This window comes from Ascaphus truei, chromosome 6 (genome assembly GCF_040206685.1).
Source record: "Ascaphus truei isolate aAscTru1 chromosome 6, aAscTru1.hap1, whole genome shotgun sequence".
NCBI lineage: Eukaryota > Metazoa > Chordata > Amphibia > Anura > Ascaphidae > Ascaphus > Ascaphus truei.
Window position 1 is genome coordinate 120,260,658 of NC_134488.1, and position 20,782 is coordinate 120,281,439.

Sequence of the window (20,782 nt, forward strand, 5' to 3'; positions counted from 1 at the left end):
TAAAGACTGGTACACCTGTGCTTGCTTTGATTGACAATTTTTTTAACCTGATTTGTACCAAAAATGGAACATTCCTGAATGCAGTTGGCATTTAGTGGGCTTTTTACTTAGTAGGTCTTTTTACAAACTTCCACAGAAATACAGTATTAGGTTAATGCTAGAATTAAGATTATGCAATATTTAAAAAACAATTTATAGATCAGGTTTTTTTTCCCTGTTTAATCAAATGCAAGGCTTAGACTAATTTTGACACAATTTCAAACAATTTGACACAACACAAAAATGTGTATTTACTGGCGAATTGTATGGGCACCTCTGAGTTACCTAAGGTTCATTTTAAACTTTAAGAGGTCTTGGGAATTAACCAACTGACTTCAAATTAAAAGAACAGCTTAAGTCAGCTCAGATATTTTTCATTTGAGTTGAAGATTTAAAAGCCCAGACTGCCTAAATGTGAATTAATTCTCCTAATATAGTTAAAGACGTAAACGTCTCCTTTTCCAATTTCCAAACCAACAGCAGCCCATACATGCACAATGCTAGGTACAGGTGTTCCTTCAAACCCACCCAACATGCATCTCATGCCCATGTGTATAATACTGTATGGGTTGAAGGTCACACCTAGGCAGCCAGGGAGATATTCATGTGTGGGAAGAAGGTTCTCACCGTGACAGTGGCCAGCAGACCCTCAGGGACATAAGCTACCACAATAGCCATGAAAAAGACCATAGCTCTGAGGAAAGGGTACCCGATCACCATAGCCACAACAAAGAAGGTGAAGCCAAAAAAGACAGCAAGTCCTGCGATGATGTCCACAAAGTGTTCAATTTCTATGGCAATAGGAGTCTTCTCGTTCCCCACACCTGACGCCAGGGTGGCAATGCGTCCAATGATGGTACGGTCTCCTGTGTTGATTACAAATCCTGTGGCAGCACCTAGAGAGTCGAGAGGAGTCAACACACAAACCAACTCCATAGCCTGTAATACACTAAGAGACACATTACCCGCTCGTCCTAATGCACTTCCATGTAGTCCTAATGTCTCTCTTCAGTCTTTGTATCAGTGCAATTTTGCTACTAAATTATCACAAAGAGAGGTGCTTTGTTTGGAATTCCAGAACCAACTCTTGTGTCAGGCACCAAAAATAAGATTGCTAGCTCTTTGGGGCAGGGTCCTACTGTGCCTATAAAATTCTGTGTTACACCTCCTGCTCTATGTAAAAAATATATTATTTTTGTAAAGCTGTGGGCTCACAGGTTTTGTGGGTACTAAATAAGTACTAGGTAAACAGGGAAGTCGGCCAAGAATGGGGGTGATGGTGCCCCAATCAGCACTATAACAGTTTAATGAACTGTTACTGTAGCTGAGAACCTGTTACTCACCTTCCAGACACATTGTAGAGAAAAAGGCAATGTTTCTAGTCTCCAGGGGGCTCTCATGGGTATATTCTGGGGTGCGAGTTTGGGGCTCAGACTCCCCTGTGAGAGATGAGTTATCCACCTAAGAAAGAGATACAGTGGATGTGACAGAGGTATCAGGAATCAAAGACCCCTTAACACGTAACTTTTATGTATTAGTAGACCCCCAACATTCCCCCTTCCCAAACCCAATCCAATGGTTGAAACAGTGCCCACTACTCAAATCTGTTTATGCTGTTTGTAAAAAAACAGATGTTGGGCAGAAATAGTTTTTTATTGGCTTGACACCAACATTGTATCCTGGTACCAGGACCACCCTTATTTGGTGACTCATACAGTAAGACTGCATAAAAGTGCCCAAGTCTTTGAACTCAACTGTGAAATGTATAACTTCACCCTCAGCACTTCATCCCCATGATATAAAAGCTATGTTAGGCACCCAGCTGTGAAATATATGTAGGGAATAGGATACCATCATCCCTCGTTCTCTGTTATAAAGACATGGCACACAGTAGAGTTTAACCTCGGTGTGTTTGGGTCATTTCATGGTCAGGGGGCTACCTTGCATCCTTGGGATGTTACAATCCTTATATCAGCAGGCACACGGTCTCCTCCTTTAATCTCCACCAGGTCTCCCACTACCAGTTGGCTGGCGTTAATCTGGAACTTCTCCCCATCTCGCACCACGGTGGCTTGCTGGAATGACAGGAACACGCAGAGTAAATTATATGGAGCATGCGGCTCTTAAGGCAATTTTAAAAGACATGTTTAAATATGCACATACAGATAGAGGAGATATATCATTTGGAAGTTAGTACACAAATTGATATTAGCAGAAAGGCAATAGTACGAGTTAGAATTTCTTTCAATCAGACACAGTACCATTACTTTTTATAACCACAGTGTATATTGGGTTGCTAGCCACATAAAAACCCTGTTTTGTTCTGTGCTCTCCCCAGAAATCTTCAGTTCTGCAGAAATGTTACTGGGTTTAATGGACCATCAGAAAACAGCTGGAATAGGCAATTTTTTTGTTCTTAATCTATACGCAATTTTCTATGTCCCATAGGCAGCAAAGTCCCTGTTGGTTTAATTCTTTAGTGCCTATTTGTTAAATATTTAATCTTGCAAAAACACCTGAAAAACAAAATTCAATTTGGTTCCATCAAAATAGGGAGTTTTTTTGAACCAGTTTCTTTGATATTTGGCAACTTGGAGGATTGGAAGATCATGAATAACGGGGTGAGAATACCTAAATTCGTAGAAATTACATAATTGTCCGCCAGAAAAACCATAATGTTACAATGGATAAAGGAAATACCCCCTAACATGGAGAAGTTAAACAAATATTTAACACAATTATTCATGTTAGATAAAATGGAAGCTGAAACCAATAAAGAGCTAAAAACGGAAACACTATTTAAAAAATGGGATCCCTTTATTGAAATTTTACCAGACAGGGACAAAGAGGTTGTGATGCGGGCATTTGACCAAACGTCGTGGTATTTACTAAGAAGTCTGGTACGTGAGAGGCACAGAAGGTGAAGAGTGGGGAAAAGAATAAAATATCTAATGTCTGTTATCCCTAGATAAGGTTAGGACCTGTAGCTCAGAAATAACAAAGGGAACTGTGAGTAGGGGGTGGGGGGGGGCGAGGGAGGTACGGAATTAAATTATGCAATGCAGATAGAACTGACGCATCGATTTAAAATGTAATTTCATTTTTTGTTTGTCATTGTCTAAAGTATATGTAATTTTAATATATTATTTACTGGTTTCGTGCACTGTTAAATGTAAAGGAATACTGTAATCACTGTCAACTGTTTTTCTGTGGTCTTGTTGAAATGTAGTAGGTTTTGTTATGGAAAATGCAATAAAAAATGTAAACGATAAAAACAAAAACCAAAAGAAAGTTGTACTTGGGCTGCCAGGTGTCCAGTATTGAACCGGAATGTCTTGTATTTGGACACCCTGTCCAATAACAAATTAGAGGTAATACTGGACATGTGTACTGTATAATCAGTATGACCTCTCTGGACATAGTGACCTGACTGGCTTGGGGGGGGGGGGCGGGGCTGCGGGATTTCTCTGAGTAGGGAGAGAGCAGGGCTGTTGCTAGGGGGCTGGGCAGCTTCCTACATCCTGATTGGCTGCTGCTGGGTAATGCCAATCAGGAGGAGGTGTCAGGAGCCTGGGGGTGGGGGCAAGGAGAGAAGGAAACAGCATGGAGCAGAGAGAGTTGTGTGAGTGTGTGACTCGAGCGCATCACACCTTTCACCATTGTGTCCAGTATTTTTGGAGAAGTCACCTGGCAACCCTAATCACACTTCAACCGATGGATACTAATCACATCGCAGTAAGAGCACAAATGACTGATTTCTGTACATTTATCAGAGTTTGAGCAGCAGTGGCACAGATGTGGCTTGCAGCATTGTGGATTTCTACGGGTGAAAGAAAGTCCATGTTGACCACTGTTGGTAATCTATAGTTCTTCTCTCTCTTCCTTACCTGGGGGACGAGGTTCTTGAAGCTGGCTATGATGTTCGTACTCTTGAATTCCTGGTAATAACCGAAGCCGCCAGTGACAACCACAACAGTGATGAGAGTGATGGCTAAATACAGCTGAAAGGCAAAAACAGAAGATTCAGAGAGGAGACTAGGTTAGGTCTATGGTCTCATGGGAACATATAAATAGATGCTTATATATATATATATATATATATATATATATATATATATATATATACTGTATGTATGTATATATATATATATATACTGTATATATGTATGTATGTATGTATGTATATTTTTATTTATACAGTATAGGGCCAAAGTGTACGCAGCATTTTCACAAAAGAGACAATAATTTACAGGTAAATATAATACAATAAGTGCAGCAAACATAACATCAGACAACAGGAAACGAAACCACTGCTGCACCAGAGAGCTTACAATCTAAGTTCATATGAGCCAATGAATAAGTAGCCTGGGCATAACCCAATTTTATTCTGCAAAGAGGTCCATATCTCCGGAACAAGGGGTAAAACTCAGATCACCCGTTCCGGTTAATAAAGAGATAATTTTATCCCTGGACCGTGCGTTAGGAAATGAATGTGATACACAGTGTGGGGGAGGAGGCAAGATTTGTTGTTGGGGGTAATACTGTATGACAGAAGGGAAACACTATACTCACATTGTCAGCGCTGGTGAGATCTTTCTGGGCCATCTGGATCCCAAAAGCAATGAGGCAGATAACTGCAGCGACCCACATAAGGCACTGAAGCCCCCCCGCCAGCTGCCGTGCAAACTTCACATACTCAGGGGTGCCTTTCGGGGGCTTCAATTCGTTGGGACCGTCCCTGAGTAGCACCTCTCCAGCATAACTGCTCTTAAGACCCTATGGGAGGAGGGAACGATCATATATATATATATATATACGCACACAGTACATACAAAACTCAGGAAGTTAAGGCACTCTAACAAAAGGGAATTCCAGGGTGCACGGCATAAAACTAAATATAGAAGGACAAAAATGGTCAATACGCCTGGATACTTCAATATGCAGTTTTATCCCGTAAAATCAACCACATATTGAAGTATCCAGATGTGCTGACCATTTTTGTCCTGATATATATAGATATTAATGTTAGATAGAAGACAATCAATTGATACAAATGTACCATATAGATTGAATATATTAGAAACCTATTGTGTTCATGTTACTATTATATCCAGTGGAAATGGTATTGTTGGTAATACAGTGATATTTTGTGTTATTGCTGTGACTAATGTCACCCAATGCAAACGGTGCAGGCTGGGTACAACAGATAGATATCCTCCCTCTGGTATCTGTCTTCCTTTGAAGCATTCGCATGTCCCAGCCATAACGTCTCTAGTGGACTATCTTTGTAATACAGGCCCATATTTGCTAAGTGGTGCAATTCCACAAGACAATTTCCAGCGCCAGAAGCCTCAATACAGCCCATTGGCCACTTCTGAAATATCCCCCCAAATGCCTTATATGTCACTTGGAAGGGCATTAAACACTGACTGGGGGGGCAGTGCCCATGTGATGTATCCAGTGTGCAGGTTCCATAGATCAGGTTGGGTGCCAGTCTCTCTATCTCTCTATCTGAGGGACGGGGAGCACTCACTTTGGTCATATTTGTCTGATACTTTAATTCCAGATCCTCCACAGACAGCTCGTGGTCATCCTGAAACATACACAAAGAAGTGTTATCATTGTAACGAGCCTGGTTTGTACTGATTATCTTACCGATCGTGTATATATTCTTTCTAGAGACAATACCGCGCCTGGAACCTCGGCGTCTGCAACTCAGCATGTGACGGGGAAACACATCCCGTAACTAACTCATTTCTGAAACCCTTATATTATAATAACTACTGTCTGGCTGTGGCTGTGCTGTCTTGTACCTTCTGGAATATGAAAAGGAACAGTCTCACCTAGGATCACAGGGAAACAATGGCAGTGATACAGTAATACCAAACTGACGCCATGTCATTATCAGGTAGTGATCCAGTCCTGTTTTAACTTTTATCCAAGTGCATTCTAGTTTAAAACGGTGGCGTATTGGTATGGGGAACGGAGGCCTGGATACCTAGGACTGGACTACAGGCTCAGGATTTGATATAGAAATAGTCACGTTTTTTTGTATTGCATTTCTAAATAAATCACTCTTAAGTCACGGAGGTATGGGGAAAAATATAGGCGATTAATATTTAAAAGAAATAAATTAAATGAGACAAGTATAAGTGTCAAATATTTGTTAACCTTTTCACTGCCAAATGTGCTGCTGCCATATATACTATATAAAAGTTGCCTACATTGCTGCCAGACTGGTCTGCCAATAAAGCGGATATACTGTACACTTAATGCTTCTTTAGTAGCCAACTACTTTGGGGCGCTTTTTAATTTTTTTAGTAGACAACACACAGGGCCCCCGACAGATTTCCCGGGGCCCAGGACTATAGTTACGACTGGGGCTCCCCCCACCCCGTGTTGGCGATCTTGAGAGCCTCCCCATTTCCCACCTCGTGAGCCCCCTTCTCTATTATTCCCTCTCTTCAGGTCGGGCCCAACTGCTTTGTCCAGCCGCCAGGATCCCCGCAGCCCCCGGGCCCGGGACACTTGTCCCGGCTCTCACCCCCCTGTTGGCGGCCCTGACAAACACACCATAAAACTTGGGGACTGATTCTATATGTGACGAAGTCGCTGTTCGGGCGTTTTTTAGCGGAAATTCCCTATTGAAATCAATGAGGAATTTTGTCTGAAAATGACCTGATTGGCTGGTTCGGATCATATATAATTAGCCTTCCCCTCACTGATTGGCTTCTGTGGGGATTTCCCAAGAGTAAATCTCTTAAACCAGCTGGTCCCTGGTGATACAGAAGCAGCGGTTCTGCTCTGCGTGACCCCATGACCTGGGTCATCTAATAAAATATTACTGTGTGGAGTAGCTACCAGCCTTTCTATTCAGAAATACAAAACAATATAGTGCATGAACCCAAGATAAGCAGACAAAACATTTTTGAATTTCAAACTTGTTCACAGAAGTTAGTGTTTTCCCCCCATTGGTGAACTCAAAAGTCCTGGCTCCAAATTTTGTTCCAAAGTTTGACTCAAACATGGGAACAAACCTGAGATTTAAACTCCACCCATTATTCGTTCATTCTAAAACACAGCGGCTCATCGTAAGCTTCCGTGATTTTCAATGGAGCCTACTATATACTGTATATAGGGTTCCTACTATATAGTTTCCTTGTATAGGGATTAAACTGAGCAAAACAATGAAATTAACCCCTCCAAAAGCGCTAACCTACACTAAACTAAGTGATAACAATTTGTGCTAAAACAATGATAAGTGCTCGTGCAACATCAAAATAAAATGACTTGCACAATGCTGTGATAAACAAAGAGAAAAAAAAAAAAGCAGCTAGGTGACAATAATAACAGGTAATTCCAAAACCTGATACAAAATAGTGAACAAACAAATATAAAGTCCCCAGCGCTAAAGTCCAAGATACCGTGATCTTTAAGGCAGTCTCTAGTCTTTAAGATGGTAGTTGGGCTCACTATGTGAGTAGGATTCTTTCACATCTCAGATAGGGCTCTGATTGCTATAACACACTGCGCAATCAGGTGTGTCTGCTTATCTGTTATTTCAGACGGTGTATCCATCTACATCAAGGACATCTATCCCATCTGGAGCATCTAAACCAGAGCCCAACTACCATCTTAAAGACTAGAGACTGCCTTAAAGATCACGGTATCTTGGACTTTAGCGCTGGGGACTTTATATAGGGATTAAACTGATCTATATTTCCTCTCACAATGTCCATCTCCTTTTTCATGCTCTCCAGCTTCTCTTTCTTTTTGGCTCCTTTGCCCTTCTTCTTCTTGATTTTGACATCCATCTCTCCGTTGTCCTCTCTCTCCATCTCCACCGAGTACAGCTCATAGTTATCCTACAGAAGGGGAGGGTGGGGGGAGATGAGGAAGTCGATGAAATTCAGACAAGACGACATTTGTCCTTCAGTCAGAGTTGAGTTAATAATAATAATAATAATAATAATAATAATGAGACACAGGAGTCTTATGTGACAGACACAGACCACGTACAGCATGTTATGTCTGGGTGCTCTGTCAGCGATGCTCACCTCCAGTCCTCAAGACCCCCCAACAGGTCAGGTTTTAAGGATATCCCAGCTTCAGCACAGGTGGCTCAATCAGTGGCTTAGTCAAAGACTGCACCACCTGTGCTGAAGCAGGGATATCCTCAAAACCTGATCTGTTGGGAGGTCTGGAGTTGAGCACCACTGCTCTGTGTGATCTTGGTAACGTGCCATACGGAACTTGAGATGCCTGTGAGTTCTGTATGTGGTATGAGCCACTGTAGGAGGAGTTCTAAATAATAAAGTCTTGCGGCTGCAAAACTGGGCTAAAAACCAGGAAAGAAAAACAGCATGATATTTATCAAAGAAAAAGAATTATATTGAACTCAATGGAAGAAGTTACACTCGAGGGCTTGGTATGTGTAACATGTTATGACACTCCTGAGACCTGTGTTTCATGCAACACGCCAGGGTTCTGTATGTGTCGTGATCTTCACTTGAGAAAGACCACGTTTTGTAGTTGAAACGTTGTGTATATGAAGTAATACATTCATTCTATTTACAAATCCGCAGTGCCCTGGTACATCTCTCTTTTTTGGCTTACCTTGGCGTTTTTTCACTGACAGGGACCAGGAGCACCGGTAACAGCAAGTATCTCATTTACTTATGGTGTGTAGCATTATTATTCTTTATACTACCATATAAGACACCTGTGTGTGCTTTATTTGTCTCGTGGCTTCTTCCAAGGTCACTGGTCGTAATTTGTACTCAAACACCTTTGCACAACTTTAAAAGATAATCTAGACAAGCACCCAAAATAAACACACGTGATGACTGACGATACCGTGGAGCCCAAACCCCTCCCCTTTTGTGTACGTCTTGATTAAAAACCCCAGGTTATATAATGTCAGGAAGCCGTTTGCTATAATGTTTTACTGCTTAAAGCTGCAGTTCAAGCTGCCGTTTTAAAAAAAATATATAGCTATTTTTTCCATTCAATATGTGCATCAATACAATCTGCACGCTGACAAGTGATTAGCTAAGCTGCAGATCGATCCGTTCTCCTGTGCTTTATCGCTTTGCTCTGGGTTATTTAATTCACTGTTATTGCTGCAAAACTACCCACGATGCAAAGTTCTGTGGGGAAGATCATGTGACCAGGCAGTTACTAGATATAATTGGTGCACTGCTAGAGAGAGGTCAGGGCTCAAGAGCCAGGGCCTGTCTCAGAACGTAAATGGTTTCTATAGAAACACAAATGCTTGTTAAATTAGAATACATTAAAAATGTGTTTACATTTTTTTTTAAATGCTATAAGTATTTTCTCATAGTACAGAACTGATTTATTAAATAAAAAAAACACACGTAGGATATTTCTTGAACTGCAGCTTTAATACCCTCACTGCTGAAAAAAGCATCTATGTGCTTAACAAAGGACATTTCCATTGAGCTGAGTACTGAACTAAGGAAATTTCCATTGAGCTGAGTACTGAACTAAGGACGTTGCCATTGAGCTGAGTACTGAACTAAGAGCGTTTCCATTGAGCTGAGTACTGAACTAAGGAAATTTCCATTGAGCTGAATACTGAACTAAGGACGTTGCCATTGAGCTGAGTACTGAACTAAGGACGTTGCGATTGAGCTGAGTACTGAACTAAGGACGTTGCGATTGAGCTGAGTACTGAACTAAGGACGTTTCCATTGAGCTGAGTACTGAACTAAGGACATTTCCATTGAGCAGAGTACTGATCTAAGGACGTTGCCATTGAGCTGAGTACTGATCTAAGGACATTTTCCTTGACTGAACTAAGGACTTTTTCCTTGAGCAGAGTACTGAACTAAGGACATTTTCCTTGAGCAGAGTACTGAACTAAGGACATTTTCCTTGAGCAGAGTACTGAACTAAGGACATTTTCCTTGAGCAGAGTACTGAACTAAGGACATTTTCCTTGAGCAGAGTACTGAACTAAGGACATTTTCCTTGAGCAGAGTACTGAACTAAGGACTTTTTCCATTGAACAGAGCACTGAACTAAGGACTTTTTCCATTGAACAGAGCACTGAACTAAGGACTTTTTCCATTGAACAGAGTACTGAACTAAGGACTTTTTCCTTGAGCAGAGTACTGAATTAAGGACTTTTATCTTGAGCAGAGTACTGAGCTAAGGACTTTTTTTTCCCATGAAGCAGAGAGTGGCATTTTCCAGTATTTTGATAAATATTTACTAACGAACTTATTTGGTTGGACTCAACTTGTTTCTTGTACTGCTTTACTTATAACTGAGTATAAGTATACACTCCTGGCTTGAAGAAGGGGTTTTCTTGAAACTTTGCTTCTCTTATTTGAGTGCATTTCTGTTACTCTTAGTTACAATATGTGTATTGCTCACTTTGCTTGTTTTCTGTATTGATTTCTATGGAGATCATCTGTCCATGACACGTCACATGTGGACACTATATCTGCTGACGGATGAGTTTTCTTTTATATCTACTACTCTTGGTCAGTTATTAATACATCTATTGCATATCATTCATTCGCATCACCTGTGTATAATATTGTGATCTATTTTTGCATTAAAGAACAATTTTTCTAAACTCCTATAGTGTTTTCCCAAATACTAACAAATCCAGAGCTACTGAAAGCTGTTAGACACAAATTAACTCATTCACAAACATCTGGTCTATTATAATGATGTCAAGGGTCATTAGAGGTGACATTGGAACTCAAGTTGGGTTTTGCCATGTCCAAGGCCAGTGTCTTTACAAAACGTTTTGAGATAAAAGTAGGTAAGGGCAGAAAACATGGGTTAACCCTTTGCCTACCAGGAGTGTTGCTATGTAATGCTTTGCTGGCCCCTCTGCTAAAAAATGGGTTAGGACAAAATTTCAACACAGGCACAAATACAGGGTGGCATCATTTTAACCCCTTGGCAGCCAGAAGGACTGCAATAGGTGTGACATGAAGCAAACAGAGTAAAAGTTTGGCAACCACTAAACTAGGACTATCCTGGACATAAGATTATATAACCCAGGCGTGCGCTTATAGTAAGCACGACGCGACGGCGAGACAGAGCGACGGCTTGGTCGTGAGCGCTGGAAGTCATCTCTATTTGATTTTTCCAGTGACCTTAGCCTGGCGTCGCTATAAGCGTAGCCTTAGGTGCAGTTTGATTGTCATATATACATCTGCAAATTTCAAACTATACATAAAGGACATACAGGATTGCCACTGGGGCAATGATGCACCATTATAATCACTTTGTTTCGTACAGTATAGCACTTTTCTACCAATGGGACTCAAAACTCATTATAGTTACAGTATAGCGGGCGGTACGCAGCACTTAGGAATTTTTACGGACACAGTCCCTGTCCAGATAAGCTCACAATCTATGTTTTTGGTGCCTGGGGCACAGGGAGATAAAGTGACACCAGGAATCGAACCAGTACCCACTCATTCTAACTCAGTGTCGCTGTTTACTCTCAGTGTTTTTACTCCCTGAGCCACTCCTTCTCCCTATGAAATAGAATATAAACAGTTTGGTATAATACCGCACTGCATCTCCATTCAGTAGTTGCTATTATATGAAGATATATCCCTCACATAATATTGCTGAGAGAGACTCACCGTCTTCCCCATGTTGTTTCCTTGAAGTCCAGGAGATAGTGCCAAGAAATCTTGGCTGGCTCTTGTGGGTGCCTTTTAAAGCGCGACACCCCTACCCACCCAGAACCAACGTGTGCATCACACACCCCTCACTCCCGGCACCTTTACGTCTTTCATTCAGATCCGATCTCAGAGCTGTGATAAAACAAGGACACAGAGATTACAGAACCTTCCCCTGTCCTTCAGTAACCTCCGTTCCCCCAAGCACAATACATACTGTAACTGGGGCAGAGGGCGCACGTTCCCCGGGCGTACTTATACCCAGGTGTGGTCGTGGGCAGGAGTTTATAGTGGCAATGTTACAATTCTGAGGGGCCACAATTAATACAGATTATCATTACTTTATCCTAACATATATTTTTATGAAATATAAACCAATGATCCAGCACTCACTGACTTTACCAAAAAATTGGAAGCCAAAAATGATTTTTTTTATATGTATACACAAGATAACAATAACTTGGAGAGAGGTCTCACAGTGGACAATGACAGGGTATACATGGTATAGGGAAAGAACACAGGGTAAGGGAGTGAGAAAGACAAAAAAAAAACAAGGTGTGGGGAAAACAAACACACTGGGGGTGGGTAAATTGGGGGGCAATGTTTCGAGGTGAATACCCCTTCTTCAGGCCCGTTCCCTCTGGTCCATAAGGACCATAAGGTACTTCCCTTATCCCTCTTTCCCCAAGCAATAGTCTGCCAGCTGAATCCCACAGTCATAGATAATATGATATACAGCAAAACAGAGCAACAGCTCAAATTAGCCAGAGTCCAGAACCAGCCAGAGTTCCAATCCAGTGAACAGCAAATAACAGAAAATCAAACTCTATGATCCTTGGCAGAAATGCACTCTCTCTTCTCACTCCTGCTGTGTGGGGCTGGAGTGAGAAAGAAAGAGTGCGTTGCTGCCAAGGATCATAGAGTTTGATTTTCTGTTATTTGCTATATGATATTCATTAGCTATAGTGCTGGGAAGAGATCAATGGTCTTGTGTATAAATATGGAAAACCAACTGTCTCCCCTAGTTTCCACACATAGTAATGTGGTAAAGTTGGGCTGGGGAGAGGCAATTAATGAATGCCTGATCTTTATTTGACCTATATGCTCAATTCCTTAGTATGCACAGTAATCAAATATCTATGCCATACAGCAGGGCCGCTGATGGCTTTCCTGGGGCCCACGACTACAGTATTCCCTGACCAGTGTTGGCAGCCCTGTGAGCACCCCCTCTCACACACATCCTAACTCTTTCCCTCCATGTATCCCCCCTTCCCTATCTTCCACTCCTTCTCCCCATGTATTTCTTTCCCCCTCTCACTCCGACCCTCCTTCAATCTTCCCGTTCACTCTCATTCTCCCCGTCTTTCACTCTTGCCCCCCCCTCTTTCTCCCACATTGTCCCTCTATCTCACTCTTCTACATCCTCTCTCTCTCCCTTCCCCCCACTCCCTCCTGTCCTCTTTCTCCCCTCTCTCCCCCTCCCACAAGAAAATCCAATTTCTTAGCGATGTATTTATGCATTCAGTCACTCTTTTGACCTAGTTCATAAATGTAAGAGCTCACTAATAAAATGTGTCAATATCAGCATAAATCAATTGTGCTGGGAATATATCATCTTAATCTATATAATAACTAGAGGGCAACTGTACCCAGTTCTCTAGTCATGCAGAATAAAGTGATAGTATAAACATCAGACGATGCTAGGGAGATTCTCTTCAGAATGTGACCCAACATACAATGTGACTCCATTCCCTATTGTGCTCAATGTTTAGTCGCTATTTCTCTAGCACAGTTAGTACAATCTGAGCCTGCTGTTAATAGAGGAAAGAATCAAAGCAAACACTGGATGGGTTTGAAATTCTTGAGATTTCCATAACTTCTGATATACAGCGCACAGCATATAGAGCTAATTCTGCTCTGTCTGATGGATGTTCAGACAAAGTTATAAAGTCCTATAGGTAGGAAATAAAATTTTCATTTGTGAGCCCATTCACACGTCTCAGACAGGTCTGCACCCCTGCCTTTCCCCATCATCACCCAGCATACAGTGCTCCCACTGCAGCAAGGGATTCTGGGTTACATAGTTACATAGTAGATGAGATGAGGTTGAAAAAAGACATGCATCCATCAAGTTCACCCTATGCTAAATTTAGATGACAGATACTTTATCCTATATCCATACCTAACATACTCAATACAGTATATTGATCCAGAGGAACGCAAACAAAAACCCCAGTGACATATCATCCAATGATATCTCATAAGGGGAAAATAAATTCCTTCCTGACTCCAAGAATTGGCAATCGGATTAATCCCTGGATCAACATCCTTCCCATGTTTACTTATTTGGTATATCCCTGTATACCTTTCCCATCTAACAAGTTGTCCAACCTTTTTTGGTCAAATCTATTGTGTCTGCCATCACAGTCTCTATGGGTAATGAATTCCACATTTTAACTGCCCTTACTGTAAAGAACCCTTTCCTTTGTTGCTGGTGAAATCCCATTCCTCCAACCTTAAGGGATGGCCCGAGTCCTTTGTACTGCCAGTGGGATGAATAGTCTTTTTGAAAGCTCCTTGTACTGTCCCCAAATATATTTCTATATAGTTATCATATCCCCTCTTAGACGCTTCTTTTCTAATGTAAATAAATCTAATTTAGCTAGCCTCTCCTCATAAATCAGATTGTCCATCCCCTTTATTAATTTGGTGGCTCTTCTCTTCACTCTCTCCAGTTCCATAATGTATTTTCTAAGGAGTGGTGCCCAAAACTGTTCTCCATATTCAAGGTGTGGTCTTACTAATGTTTTGTAATGGGGCATAATTATGTTTACTTCCCTTCCATCCATTGACCGTTTAATGAAAGATAAAATCATGTTTGCCTTTGCAGCTACTGCATGACTTTGGGCACTATTGCTATGCCTGCTGTCTACACGCACTCCTAAATCCTTCTCCATCAAGGATTCCCCTAATTTATCCCCATTTAATGTGTGTCGCCTGTTTATTCTTGCTTCCCAAATGCATAACCTTACATTTATCTGTATTAAACCTCATCTGCCATTTACCTGCCCAAGTTTCCAGTCTCTCCAAGTCCTTCTGGAGAGAAATTACATCCTGCTCTGATTCTACTACCTAACACAATTTAGTATCATCAGAAAAGATGGAGACTTTGCTCTCTATGCCAACCTCATGGTCATTAATAAACAAGTTAAAAAGCAGGAGTCCCAGAACCAATCCCTGAGGGTCTCCACTCACGACTTTAGCTCAACCTGAAAAAGTTCAATTTTTGATAGCCCTCTGTTGTCTGTCCTTCAACCAGTTTTCAATCCAGGTGCATATATTTTTACTGAGTCCAATTTGCTTTATTTTGTACACCAACCTCTCGTGTGAAACCGTATCAAAAGCCTTTGCAAAATCTAAGTAGATCAACTGCATTACCTGGTCTAAATTCCTACTTACCTCCTCAAAGAAACAAATAAGGTTAGTTTGGCATGATCTATCCTTCATAAATCCATGCTGACTATTACTAATAATTTTGTTTTCCATTAAGTATTCCCGAATATTATCCCTTATCAAACCTTCAAGTAGTTCCCCCACTATTCAAGTCAGGCTTACAGGTCTGTAATTCCCCAGTTGTGATTTAGCTCCCTTTTTAAATATAGACACCACATCTGCTTTACGCCAATCTTGTGGTACTGAGCCTGTGGAAAAGGAGTCCTTGAATATTAAATGTAATGGTTTGGCTATTACTGAACCTAACTCCTTAAGAACTCTTGAATGTATGCCATCGGGGCCAGGTGCCTTATTTACTTTCATTTTATCAAGCCGCCTATGAACTTCTCTCTCAGTTAACCAATTGTTCATTAAAATAGAGGTTGTGGCTTCCTCCTGCGGCACTACAATTAAATTGATTCTTCCCTGGTAAACACAGAGTCACATAATTTGTTTAATACCTCTGCTTTTTCCTTATCTCCAATAATCTGCCTGCCCATCTCACACTAAAAAGGTCCTATATTTTCTTTTCCGATTTTTTTGTTTGTTATTAAGGTACTTAAAGAACTTTTAGGGTTGATCTTACTTTCTATGGCAATCCTTCTTGCATAATGAATTGCATATATGTAACCAGGGTTAATACACACGGCTAAACAAGCCACCTCACCTTTCTTCTGCGCAAGGTACTTTCAATTTGTTACCAACATTAACACCTTGTGTGCCCAAAATACATTACACCGGTGTTAGCTCCTTGTGGCCTTACATAAGTCAATCTGCCTCTCTGTACATCAGGCACCAAAGTTACATCAGGAGCCCTATGGGACAGGGATCATAGGTAACACTATATTATTACTGTTAGCATGTCCTTCCATCCAGGGGGTTGAAATTCAGATGTTTGGATCTAGCGCTGAATCTTATTAAGCCATTGCTAGTATATCCTCCCTGAGATAATGCACAAGCCACGCTTTCTACTCGCACGCAAAGCTGCCCAAGTACCAATCTGATTGCCTGCGAAAGTACTATTAGGGTTTCTGTATTTGATGTCTTTTGGGCCTGTAGTGAGAAGAAGGGAAGTGGTTTGGAGGTGTGATGCACCTGACTTACATGTGGGGTCTGAACACTGTTACTGTAAAACAGCATTTCATTTGGTCAAAAACTGTTTTGAAAGTCATTTAACCCATTCAATGCCAGGGGTGGGGGGAGTTGGGGGGGCAAAAATATGTGAACTCTTCTGGCTCTGCAGATCTTGCATTGCTGACCCACAGGCACTAGATGGGTTACATTTCCATCTATTTAATGTTTTCTGACCAGCCTCATTCCCTGGTTAACTACGAGGCGTGCAATGGGCTCAGCCAGTCCTGGTGTTGCGGGTGCTATACACTGGCATAGGAAAGATCTGTAGCTGCGAGGCTATCACTGACAATATGGCGACAGATAGACATCCCGACGGCGTGCGCACTACCCAAAATATATGGCAAATTATATAGTGAAATAAGTATCTGTCTTTCTGCTCATAAGGGTCATGTAATCAAATTCTTTGGCCAAAGTATTTTTAAGCCTGTAACCATGACAAGGTATCCCCTTTTTACAAGTCCTACTGTAACACTACCTGCAAATGCTCTCATAACCTCTCTAATCGAGGGGGGGGGGGGGGAGAAATGTCTTAATAGACATGTAATTCACTGGTGCATAACAAGTCCTGCTATATAAAAGAGCGATGGGGGAGATTAAAACCAGGGAGGAAGGGCTTTGGCTGGAACCCGCCCTTACCTGGCTGCTATGGACATTTTGGCTACTGGCAGCCTGCTATATTGGCTGCATCTGTTCCAGGGCTTAAATAGCAGCCAGTGACTTCCAGCTCCTGCCTGAGCATTGTATAGTTTTCCCTGTGTTCCTGGCCACCTTTGGCTCTAGTAGCTGAGCCTTCCTTGTTTGTGAGCCTTTCCTGTTGCTGTGCCTAGCCTGTTGCAGAGCCTTCCTTGTTTGTGAGCCATCCCTGATGCTTCCCTGTTCCAGAAGCTAGCCTGTTGCTGTGGCTAGCCTGTTCATTTGGAATCCCTGTTGCTGACCCCTGACTGTGACCCCGACCTCGCTGCCTGCCACCTGCCCTGCCCCTTTGCCTGTTGCCTGGACTTTGCACGACTGCTGCCAGCCCTGACCTCCTGCCTGCTTACTGACTACAGTTACTCTAACAGGACTCTGTCCCTGGGCTCTGGTCGGTTAATTTGCATCCGTACCTAAGCCCTGTGGGTCCACTTCCTGATCGGAGAAGAGCACCGTCACAAGCCAACACAAGCGGTCACATGTCTACACAACCCCCTGCTATGCTCTCTGTGTATGTTATTGTGCAGTTCTCTCTTCAGTCCCAGGAGCGGTTCCCTGTCACCACAATCATTGTTACGACTTACGACCTTCTCAATGTCATGTGATAAGTTTGCTCGGCCTATTGGACTGAAGTCTTGCTACGTCCTGGGTCTTTATGCACTTCTCTTATCATTAGCTGTAACCATATCTAATATATAAAAGGGAGATACAAGCTGCCAAGAATGTGGTTTGCCAACACATTTTGTGAAAACTCTCAGTAAGGCACCTAGTGTAAATATGCTCACTGGGTACACTCTCTCACTCACGTTGTGACTGAGACACAAACACACACATGTAACTGAGACACACACACACGTTATGACTGAGACACACACACAAATGTTGTGACTGAGACACACACATGTTGTGACTGAGACACACACACAGACACACACACGTTGTGACTGAGACACACACACACATGTTGTGACTGAGACACACACACACACACACTGTGTGTCTGAGTTGTGACTGAGACACACACACAAATGTTGTGACTGAGACACACACATGTTGTGACTGAGACACACACACAGACACACACACGTTGTGACTGAGACACACACACACATGTTGTGACTGAGACACACACACACACACACATTTTGTGACTGAGACACAAACACACACACGTTGTGACTAAGACACACACACGTTGTGACTAAGACACACACACGTTGTGACTAAGACACTCACACACACATGTTGTGACTGAGACACACACACACATGTTGTGACTGAGACAAACACACGTTGTGACTGAGACACTCACACAGAGCAGGCCTGTCCGGTCTCACTCATTTGGAATATGAGATACACTGGAAGGCAGTCTCACTCATTTCTAGCATGAGCAATTCCATAAACATCTATGGAATCCCTGGGGTTGCCAGGTGGCTTTCCAAAAATACTGGACACAATATTGACAGGTGTGACGCACTCGAGATACACACACACACACACATACACACCCCTCCATGCTGTTTCCTCCTCTCCGTGGCCCCACTCCCAGGCTCTTGACACCTCCTCCTGATTGGCTGCTGATGGGTAATGCAGCCAATCAGGATGGAGGAAGCTGCCCTGCCCCCTAGCAACAGCCCTGCTCTCTCCCTGCTCTGGGCAGTTGGGGGGGGGTTTAGGATTGGAGTTGAGAACCCCAGCATTACACACCGTACGGTGTACAGTAACAGAGCTATATATCCCCACTGTTATCATAGAACATTTAGAAACACATTTACATTCTTTCCCTTCTCCACGCAGTGAACACACAGTTTAAAAAAAAATTGTTTTATTAACCAACACATTTCCATGTTAATTATTCATAGCAGGTACATGTAAGGGATTAAACAGGCATAATCTCTCAATAGTAGCGACTATAGTAAGGATTATTATAATTATAATAATAATAATAATGTGCAGAAGATGATTTAACTGCAACTAACGTGATCCACGTGATGTTGATAGCGATTCCCAATCCTAGTGCCACCATATTCAGAATAAACGCTATACGTGATGCTGTTCCCCTCTGGAAGTGTCTATTCTCCCTTCTATCACTGACACTGATCAACCATCAGTGGTGATGCGCCTATCGGCGGGCCACTACAGTGGTACGGCAGAGGCAGAGCGGCTTACCTGTGTCTTGGTCCCGCTGCACATCGACATCCCTCGGCAGCAAGCACTGGTGCGGCTGGAGCCGCGGAAGAGTCCCACGGCTGTGGCGACTCCCAGTGTGTCGGGGGACATCCGGAGACGGGATCGGAGGAAGAGGAACCCATTGCAAGCCAGCGGAGTGGTGAGGAACCTCCTTACTCCCCACAGGCTCCGATGGAGGCGGCCGTGGAAAAGGCCCCAATTAAGGCTCATGACCTGACGGTGGGCCCGTGTGACACCATAACCACTACCATAACTGAACTGAGTGTGAGCCCGTGCGCTCCCTCCCAAATGGTCCTAGAACTGGGATCCAACGCTCCGAGTTTCCAGAAAGTGAGTGGACTGCCCCAGAAGTGCCGGGGAAATGTCCCAAGACAGCCGAGGTGGTAACAGTCAGCGTTCCTGATGACCTGCTGGACACCGTGAACCAATGCAGTGGTAAGGTATCAACCCTTTACCCCCTGCAGGATGTAACAGAGACTTTGAGTACAGAGACATTGCTAATTGCTCGCTTCCCAGTGGAAGCCTCCAAGTGCTTAGGGATAAGGACTGTGTTGTGAGTGATCCAGTGAAATTCGCCTCCTCTAAGCGTGACATGGAGCGTTTCATTCGCCATGTGGTGGGCCGAGGAAAAGGTCAAGAGCTCCTGGCCTACCGCATCCATGCCGCAGATGGCCGGGTAAAGGCCTGGCCAAGACCATTCCTTCCACCAGGGGGAGGAAGTAGTATGGAACCAGTGACTGTTGCACCTGGTCATGAGTTTGCGGAGGCTCACAAAAGTCAAAGTGAGGTACCCCCACACAATCAGTTAGGGGCACCCACAATTGGTCTCAGCAAACAGCTATTTTTCAGCTGGCTTCGGGTATTACTGTGTGTGATATGTCATGTACCAGGGATGTTAAAGTCAATATGTTAAGTTGTACAATTCATGCAATGCATTTTTATTGTGTAACTTTCTGTAATGTGACACTGTCCCAAGCGAGGCCGTTGGGGAATTCACCAGGGGGAGAGTGTAGCAGGGTCCCCCCTGGCCCCCCTCACCTGCGCAGAGTAGCGGTACCCCTGCGGTGTGTCAGGCAGTTGCAGGGGCGATCGCGGCTCCCGGCGACATCAGTGATAGGGCGCCGCCATCTTGTGCGCGGTCGCGCATGCGCGGTGCGCATTTGCAGTCGTGGCGGCCATTACTCCTAACGCAGGAAAGTGTAGGCGGGCAGGAAGGCCCCCTAGATGTTGCGCATGCTCAGGAAAGTGGTGTGGCGTCCATTAGTCTAGCGCAGGCGCAGATAGAGGTAGGCGGCCATTAGAGAGGCGCCCATGCGGTCCTCATAGGGAAAAGCCCCAGAGGGGACTACAAATCCCAGCAGGCTTAGAGGCAGGTGAGTCAGGTGATTGCAGGCAGCCAATAGTGTCTACAGTTTCCCCTGCAGAGAGTGGATACATTGTATGGGCAATGTGCTGTGAGTCAATTGGTGCTGGGATAAAGTAGGGGAAGGGTGTGTAGGTGCAGGGAGCAAGTGGCCCCTTGCACTAGGCCAGAAACCCCCCCTTAGGCCCCAGCTAGACCC

General features: G+C 43.2%; 1 protein-coding gene and 1 long non-coding RNA gene across 4 annotated transcripts in view; one reads left to right on the top strand and one right to left on the bottom strand.

The window, feature by feature from the left end:
- The window catches only part of ATP4A (ATPase H+/K+ transporting subunit alpha), a 42,393-nt gene extending 30,614 nt beyond the window's left edge, over positions 1–11,779 (bottom strand). Inside the window, exons 1-8 of the mRNA XM_075606078.1 lie at positions 11,676–11,779; positions 7,770–7,904; positions 5,573–5,632; positions 4,612–4,815; positions 3,927–4,040; positions 1,980–2,114; positions 1,383–1,500; positions 667–935 (exon numbers count right to left, since the gene is read on the bottom strand). Of these exons, the coding sequence (XP_075462193.1) occupies positions 667–935; positions 1,383–1,500; positions 1,980–2,114; positions 3,927–4,040; positions 4,612–4,815; positions 5,573–5,632; positions 7,770–7,904; positions 11,676–11,687 (1,047 nt within the window). The 5' untranslated portion in view covers positions 11,688–11,779. The remainder of the gene's footprint in view (positions 1–666; positions 936–1,382; positions 1,501–1,979; positions 2,115–3,926; positions 4,041–4,611; positions 4,816–5,572; positions 5,633–7,769; positions 7,905–11,675) is intronic.
- LOC142497781 (uncharacterized) overlaps positions 5,723–20,782 on the top strand; it is a 76,312-nt gene continuing 61,252 nt past the window's right edge. For all 3 annotated transcript variants that reach the window (XR_012802319.1, XR_012802321.1, XR_012802320.1), the window contains exons 1-2: positions 5,723–5,947; positions 8,625–8,720. This is a non-coding gene — a long non-coding RNA (uncharacterized LOC142497781). The remainder of the gene's footprint in view (positions 5,948–8,624; positions 8,721–20,782) is intronic.